The sequence below is a fragment of the Perkinsus marinus genome (assembly GCF_000006405.1).
Source record: "Perkinsus marinus ATCC 50983 genomic scaffold scf_1104296933066, whole genome shotgun sequence".
NCBI classification, from domain to species: domain Eukaryota; phylum Perkinsozoa; order Perkinsida; family Perkinsidae; genus Perkinsus; species Perkinsus marinus.
In genome coordinates this window covers 1,271-7,805 of record NW_003215275.1, presented here as the reverse complement: position 1 = coordinate 7,805, position 6,535 = coordinate 1,271, and the positions used below count along the sequence as shown (strand labels likewise).

The 6,535-nt window shown below is 49.5% G+C and overlaps 2 protein-coding genes and 18 non-coding genes across 20 annotated transcripts; all 20 read left to right on the top strand.

Moving 5' to 3' along the window:
- Positions 1–86: 86 nt before the first annotated feature.
- Positions 87–158, top strand: Pmar_PMAR019301. Its single transcript has one exon. It is a non-coding gene; the product is annotated as a tRNA-Thr (tRNA).
- Positions 159–260: 102 nt separating this feature from the next.
- Positions 261–332, top strand: Pmar_PMAR019300. Its single transcript has one exon. It is a non-coding gene; the product is annotated as a tRNA-Thr (tRNA).
- Positions 333–434: 102 nt separating this feature from the next.
- Positions 435–506, top strand: Pmar_PMAR019299. The gene has a single exon. It is a non-coding gene; the product is annotated as a tRNA-Ser (tRNA).
- Positions 507–608: 102 nt separating this feature from the next.
- Positions 609–680, top strand: Pmar_PMAR019298. Its single transcript has one exon. It is a non-coding gene; the product is annotated as a tRNA-Ile (tRNA).
- A 102-nt stretch (positions 681–782) lies between these two features.
- Positions 783–854, top strand: Pmar_PMAR019297. Its single transcript has one exon. It is a non-coding gene; the product is annotated as a tRNA-Thr (tRNA).
- Positions 855–956: 102 nt separating this feature from the next.
- Pmar_PMAR019296 lies at positions 957–1,028 on the top strand. Its single transcript has one exon. It is a non-coding gene; the product is annotated as a tRNA-Ser (tRNA).
- A 102-nt stretch (positions 1,029–1,130) lies between these two features.
- Pmar_PMAR019295 lies at positions 1,131–1,202 on the top strand. Its single transcript has one exon. It is a non-coding gene; the product is annotated as a tRNA-Thr (tRNA).
- Positions 1,203–1,304: 102 nt separating this feature from the next.
- Positions 1,305–1,376, top strand: Pmar_PMAR019294. The gene has a single exon. It is a non-coding gene; the product is annotated as a tRNA-Thr (tRNA).
- A 102-nt stretch (positions 1,377–1,478) lies between these two features.
- On the top strand, positions 1,479–1,550 carry Pmar_PMAR019293. Its single transcript has one exon. It is a non-coding gene; the product is annotated as a tRNA-Thr (tRNA).
- A 102-nt stretch (positions 1,551–1,652) lies between these two features.
- Pmar_PMAR019292 lies at positions 1,653–1,724 on the top strand. The gene has a single exon. It is a non-coding gene; the product is annotated as a tRNA-Thr (tRNA).
- Positions 1,725–1,826: 102 nt separating this feature from the next.
- Pmar_PMAR019291 lies at positions 1,827–1,898 on the top strand. The gene has a single exon. It is a non-coding gene; the product is annotated as a tRNA-Thr (tRNA).
- Positions 1,899–2,000: 102 nt separating this feature from the next.
- On the top strand, positions 2,001–2,072 carry Pmar_PMAR019290. Its single transcript has one exon. It is a non-coding gene; the product is annotated as a tRNA-Thr (tRNA).
- Positions 2,073–2,174: 102 nt separating this feature from the next.
- Positions 2,175–2,246, top strand: Pmar_PMAR019289. Its single transcript has one exon. It is a non-coding gene; the product is annotated as a tRNA-Thr (tRNA).
- A 102-nt stretch (positions 2,247–2,348) lies between these two features.
- Positions 2,349–2,420, top strand: Pmar_PMAR019288. The gene has a single exon. It is a non-coding gene; the product is annotated as a tRNA-Thr (tRNA).
- Positions 2,421–2,522: 102 nt separating this feature from the next.
- On the top strand, positions 2,523–2,594 carry Pmar_PMAR019287. Its single transcript has one exon. It is a non-coding gene; the product is annotated as a tRNA-Thr (tRNA).
- A 102-nt stretch (positions 2,595–2,696) lies between these two features.
- Positions 2,697–2,768, top strand: Pmar_PMAR019286. The gene has a single exon. It is a non-coding gene; the product is annotated as a tRNA-Thr (tRNA).
- Positions 2,769–2,870: 102 nt separating this feature from the next.
- On the top strand, positions 2,871–2,942 carry Pmar_PMAR019285. The gene has a single exon. It is a non-coding gene; the product is annotated as a tRNA-Ser (tRNA).
- A 102-nt stretch (positions 2,943–3,044) lies between these two features.
- Positions 3,045–3,116, top strand: Pmar_PMAR019284. Its single transcript has one exon. It is a non-coding gene; the product is annotated as a tRNA-Thr (tRNA).
- A 1,082-nt stretch (positions 3,117–4,198) lies between these two features.
- Positions 4,199–5,037, top strand: Pmar_PMAR019283 (hypothetical protein; the record flags this gene model as incomplete). Its single annotated transcript, XM_002785328.1, has 2 exons — positions 4,199–4,356; positions 4,626–5,037. 2 exons carry the CDS (start codon positions 4,199–4,201, stop codon positions 5,035–5,037), a joined length of 570 nt encoding a protein of 189 aa, XP_002785374.1.
- A 524-nt stretch (positions 5,038–5,561) lies between these two features.
- On the top strand, positions 5,562–5,852 carry Pmar_PMAR019282 (hypothetical protein; the record flags this gene model as incomplete). Its single annotated transcript, XM_002785327.1, has 1 exon — positions 5,562–5,852. The coding sequence occupies one exon, from the start codon at positions 5,562–5,564 to the stop codon at positions 5,850–5,852; it is 291 nt and encodes a 96-aa protein (XP_002785373.1).
- Positions 5,853–6,535: the final 683 nt, after the last annotated feature.

Below are 6,535 nucleotides of genomic sequence, written 5' to 3'. Positions count from 1 at the left end.
TCTGGTCTGATACGGGAAGCAGGAGCATGTCAGCTCACTCCGCAAAGGATACAGGAAGATTATTGATTTATGCAATTATTTTGTGTGCCACTTTAGCTTAGTGGCAGAGCGTCTGCTTTGTAAGCAGAAGGTCGTCAGGTCAATCCTGGCAAGTGGCTTATAGCACCATAAATTTTTGGTCTGGTACGAGAACCAGGAGCAGGATGGCCCATTCTGTGAACGGGACAGGAAAATTATTGATTCATATACTTAATCTGCGCGCCACTTTAGCTTAGTGGTAGAGCGTCTGCTTCGTAAGCAGAAGGTCGTCAGTTCAATCCTGGCAAGTGGCTTATAGCACCATAAATTTCTGGTCTGGTACGAGAACCAGGAGCAGGATGGCCCATTCTGTGAACGGGACAGGAAAATTATTGATTCATATACTTAATCTGTGCGTCACTTTAGCTTAGTGGTAGAGCGTCTGCTTCGAAAGCAGAAGGTCGTCAGTTTAATCCTGGCAACGGGCTTACAGCAGCATTAGGGTCTAGTCGGGTATGAGAAGCAGGAGCAGGTCTGCTCACTCCGCAAAGGATACAGAAAGATTATTGATTTATGTACTTATTCTCTGCGTCACTTTAGCTTAGTGGCAGAGCGTCGGCTCTATGAGCAGAAGGTCGTCAGTCCAATCCTGACAAGTGGCTTATAGCACCATAAATTTCTGGTCTGGTACGAGAAGCAGGAGCAGGATGGCCCATTCTGTGAAGGGGACAGGAAAATTATTGATTCATATAGTTAGTGTGTGTGCCACTTTAGCTTAGTGGTAGAGCGTCTGCTTCGTAAGCAGAAGGTCGTCAGTTCAATCCTGGCAAGTGGCTTACAGCAGCATTAGGCTCTAGTCGGGTATGAGGAGCAGGAGCAGGTTTGCTCACTCCGCAAAGGATACAGGAAGATTATTGATTTATGCAGTTATCTGGTGTGTCACTTTAGCTTAGTGGCAGAACGTCTGCTTTGAGAGCAGAAGGTGGTCAGTTCGATCCTGGTAAGTGGCTTATAACACCATAAATATCTGGTCTGGTACGAGAAGCAGGAGCAGGTTTGCTCACTCCGCAAAGGATACAGGAAAATTATTGATTCATATACTTAATCTGTGCGCAACTTTAGCTTAGTGGTAGAGCGTCTGCTTCGTAAGCAGAAGGCCGTCAATTCAATCCTGGCAAGTGGCTTACAGCAGCATTAGGCTCTAGTCGGGTATGAGGAGCAGGAGCAGGTTTGCTCACTCCGCAAAGGATACAGAAAGATTGTTGATTTATGTACTTATTCTCTGCGTCACTTTAGCTTAGTGGCAGAGCGTCGGCTCTGTGAGCTGAAGGTCGTCAGTCCAATCCTGACAAGTGGCTTATAGCACCATAAATTTCTGGTCTGGTACGAGAAGCAGGAGCAGGATGGCCCATTCTGTGAAGGGGACAGGAAAATTATTGATTCATATAGTTACTGTGTGTGCCACTTTAGCTTAGTGGTAGAGCGTCTGCTTCGTAAGCAGAAGGTCGTCAGTTCAATCCTGGCAAGTGGCTTACAGCAGCATTAGGCTCTAGTCGGGTATGAGGAGCAGGAGCAGGTTTGCTCACTCCGCAAAGGATACAGAAAGATTATTGATTTATGCATTCATTTTGTGTACCACTTTAGCTTAGTGGCAGAGCGTCTGCTCTGTAAGCAGAAGGTCGTCAGTTCAATCCTGGCAAATGGTTTATAGCACCATAAATTTCTGGTCTGGTACGAGAACCAGGAGCAGGATGGCCCATTTTGTGAACGGGACAGGAAAATTATTGATTCATATACTTAATCTGTGCGTCACTTTAGCTTAGTGGTAGAGCGTCTGCTTCGTAAGCAGAAGGTCGTCAGTTCAATCCTGGCAAGTGGCTTACAGCAGCATTAAGCTCTAGTCGGGTATGAGGAGCAGGAGCAGGTTTGCTCACTCCGCAAAGGATACAGGAAGATTATTGATTTATGCACTTATTTTGTGTGCAACTTTAGCTTAGTGGTCGAGCGTCTGCTTAGTAAGCAGGAGGTCGTCAGTTCACTCCTGGCAAGTGGCTTATAGCACCATAAATTTCTGGTCTGGTACGAGAAGCAGGAGAAGGTTTGCTCACTCCGCAAAGGATACAGGAAGATTATTAATTTATGTAATCACTCTATGTGCCACTTTAGCTTAGTGGCAGAGCGTCTGCTTTGTAAGCAGAAGGTCGTCAGTTCAATCCTGGCAAGTGGCTGATAGCACCATAAATCTCTGGTCTGATGCGGGAAGCAGGAGCAGGTCAGCTCACTCCGCAAAGGATACAGAAAGATTATCGATTTATGTACTTATTCTGTGCGTCACTTTAGCTTAGTGGCAGAGCGTCTGCTTTGTAAGCAGAAGGTCGTCAGTTCAATCCTGGCAAGTGGCTTACAGCTGCATTATGCTCTAGTCGGGTATGAGAAGCAGGAGCAGGTCTGCTCACTCCGCAAAGGATACAGAAAGATTATTGATTTATGTACTTATTCTCTGCGTCACTTTAGCTTAGTGGCAGAGCGTCGGCTCTGTGAGCAGAAAGTCGTCAGTCCAATCCTGGCAAGTGGCTTATAGCACCATAAATTTCTGGTCTGGTACGAGAAGCAGGAGCAGGATGGCCCATTCTGTGAAGGGGACAGGAAAATTATTGATTCATATAGTTAGTGTGTGTGCCACTTTAGCTTAGTGGTAGAGCGTCTGCTTCGTAAGCAGAAGGTCATCAGTTCAATCCTGGCAAGTGGCTTACAGCAGCATTAGGCTCTAGTCGGGTATGAGGAGCAGGAGCAGGTTTGCTCACTCCGCAAAGGATACAGGAAGATTATTGATTTATGCAGTTATTTGGTGTGTCACTTTAGCTTAGTGGCAGAACGTCTGCTTTGAAAGCAGTAGGTCGTCAGTTCGATTCTGGTAAGTGGCTTATAACACCATAAATATCTGGTCTGGTACGAGAAGCAGGAGCAGGTTTGCTCACTCCGCAAAGGATACAGGAAGATTATTAATTTATGTACTCACTCTATGTGCCACTTTAGCTTAGTGGCAGAGCGTCTGCTTTGTAAGCAGGAGGTCGTCAGTTCAATCCTGGTAAGTGGCTGACAGCACCATAAACTTCTGGTCTGGTACGAGAGTGAAGGTCTCCCAAGAGAGCAAGTTCACGGATAGCCGAAAGACAGATGACGGAATTTCAAGAGAAAAGCAAGACGTCAAGTCGTTGCTAAAGCAGTGATCCACTCTGATCACCTTCGGACCACACACCCAAGTACAGAGAAAGTTCTCCCAGAGTGCTTGAGACTTCCTGTTGGAAACCCTCAAGCACTCTTAGTTAGGCATCAGACGAGCTATCTTGGGTGTGACGGTGTTTATATTTTTTTTCCTCTCTCTTTCTTCCTCTCAGTCTTCTTGGTTCTTTCCTTTCATCCCTTTGCTTCTTTCTTCAGGTTCATCGAATATCGTGTATGAAGTGGCAGGTTTAAGACTAATTTTTCATCAGTGTGCGGTTTCACTTAATATGTTGTGTTTTAAGCACTGACTGGGACTTGGTAGGGAACCAACGTGGCCCAGTCATGTGCCGCCCTGAAGTGGCAGGTCAAATATAGGCTGGGATCGCTATCCCTACAGCACCGACCTATGGCGTAGGGTCCGAACCATTGGGACGTCAACGAATTGTTGATAACAATATCACATGGTCGACACCATGATTGAGTCACTCCCTTAGTGGCTGGATGGTGGGGTAAAGAACGACAAGCGGAAGCTGTCGTGACTCTCGAGGTGGTCTCGAGTAGTAGCCCTGCCGGGATCATCCCGGCGGGATGTTAGTTTCATCATGAGACCTGGGTTCTGTGCGTCTCTGTCTCGGGGTTAGACCAAGCTGATACCCAGAGTTGATCGGGCTAGAGTGGCTCTACGAGTTTAGGACGGCCGCCTCGCGTGGCTGACCACTCGTCGACTTGCCTCCGTGACACGGAGTCCGTGTCCGCTCAATCTCTCGTTGCCCTAGAGACAGTGACTGCGACACTGTGTTCTCCACCGAGGCTCGGTGCCCGAGCTGAGGACCTTAGCTTAGCGTGCCAGGCTAGGCAGAAACTCCGCCACAGAATTCAGCTAGACGAGTATTGGGTCATGCTACGTATTTGTATGACGCATGTATTTACGTGAGCTGGTCGCAGATTGTTTTATATGTCTACCACGTCCAGCACGCCCGACCTCTTCCGCGAAGTTTTCCCCGACTTGGCTAAGAAAGCGTCGACTGTTTGTGTCGACATGGGTATTAGTACTGTGGGTGTGCTCGAGGCGGCCCTGGAGGACAAGGAGCTGACCGACGAACTATTGAGAAGGTGTGCATATGGGGGACTCGACGGAGAGTCCGAAACAACCACTATGACGGAGGTAGCCGATGCGAAGTCTGCCAGCTCATCCACCAAAAGTCCCGGTACTGCCAGCGAAGTCGTCGGTTCCAACAAAAACTATGGTGGTGGTGGTGGTGTCGTCGTGGTCGAGATCTTCTCGAAGCTGAGGAAGGCACGGTTGCTTATCTGAGCCGGTTGCTCTGGTTAGCGAGGTCACGATCGTTCGAGGCAGCAGTCGAGTGTGATAAGGGTTACAGGCTGGCCTTGCCACAAGGGGTCACCCGCCTGCGGGACACTGACCCTTCTCTCCAAGTCGACTCTGCCCTCGGTACCTATTTAAGATCCTATGAGTCTCACGAGTTGATAGCTGTAGCCTTGGCTAAACCGGCGGTGAGCCAATCTGGCATACCGAGGCCACCTTCGGGCAAGGGTATACGTAGGCAAGGGAGCGCTATGCACTTCGGTGCTGACACTTGCCGTTTCACTCGCCAATCCTGTCCCTTCGGTAGGGATTGCCGTTATCGTAAACATTTCGGCGACCCCCAATCTAAGCCTTATTGGCAGAACGGTCAAGGTGGGGAGAAGGACAGTAGCTTCGGGTCTGATAAACGCCCTAGGACTGGGCAGGTGAAGGATGAACGATCAAGGAAGAACCCTAAGGACCAATAGCTGCGGCATTGGTTTGGTGCCAATCCAACACTGTTGAAGTTGAGTTTCCGCCATTTTCCGAAGTTTGATTATCACGTAGTCAAAACTGGTGGCTGTTGCGTTGCGTCAGTGCCGTTCCTAGTGGTCATAACACCATAAATGGGACGGAGGAAACATCGTTCTCGGAACGACTGTCGTTCAGTTTGGTTCCCACTTAACAAAGAGACTCTTCTTTGGGAAATGCCACACGTGAGGTCTACCCAAGCGAAGAAACAGCGAGATCGGGGCAGAGAGTTGGGAAGCAAGCCTGAAGATCACCCTTGGAAGGCGGCGACCCAGGAATTATCAGCCGCAGCGGTGGAGGGACAGCCTCGAGATGGCTCCGGGTACTCAGGGCAGTGGGACAAGTTCGAGTTTCGAGAATCTGAGCTGCCATTAATAGAGAGTACTTCTGGGACTCTAATTAAGCACACAGAGAGGTTCTGTGCGGCCCGAAGGACTTCGTAGATCGTTTCTTTGCCAGCTCTCGGGAAGAGCAATCCGCGATGAGTGTGGAGTGGAACGCCAATGACGGAGCTTCCCTCAATAGTGTGGCCAATGATCTCCTTGAGGACTTGACCACTTTCATCTCGGTCGCGAAGGACATCAATAAATCGGAGCTGGGAGAGCTGGCCGCCCCCCCCCCGTCCCCTCTACGCGCTAGACTGCTAGAAGAGCTCTGCCTCAGTATGGCCCCTGGTAAAGGAGCAACGACGGAGTCGCCCGGTGAAGACGCGGATATCTGCCGGATGGTAGCTGAGGGAGCACCAATTGGCATCTTGATCCCGGTTCAGTAAATGCGGAATGGCCAGCAATCGATACTGACAAGTTTGGCAAACCAAAGAAGGATGAGCCGTCCTTCGTGCGGTGGCCTGGCGAGAAACTCGAGGAGCTGAGGCTACGCGACTGGCCGCAGGGCAGCATTCCTCCAGATATGTATAGGCTGTTCGAAGAGCTCATAGCGAAGGAGCTTCGGCTAGGCCGGTTATCAGAGATTAATCCGACGAGTCCAGACTGCAAGGCGTTGTCGAAAGTTCATGTGATGTGAAAAACGGGAAGGAATTTAAAGCCATCCGACAATTGGACGACTTCAGGAGGAGTGGTATCAATATTACCGTACGTACTGGAGCTCTACTCGAAAGCAAAGGCGAAGACGGTACTGTCCGTGAACTGAAAACAACCCGCTGCCTTCCTAGGTTCCGGGATGTTTACGACCTATTGGCTAATGTCCCGCGACCAACCCCTAGTGTTGGAGATGAGGATAGCCAAGTTTGGTTGTTAGAATGGGACATAGTATCAGCGTTCAGATTTATTAGTGTGGAATCGAGCGAACGCGGATTCCTATGCTTTCTGGACCCTCGGGATCCCAGCAAAGCCTTCAAGCACAATTGCCTGCCTTTCGGCCTCGTAACATCCCCGAGCGTTTTCGGGAGGCGAGCCTACGCTGTGTAAAACGCCTATTGGACTGTGCATTGCGAAT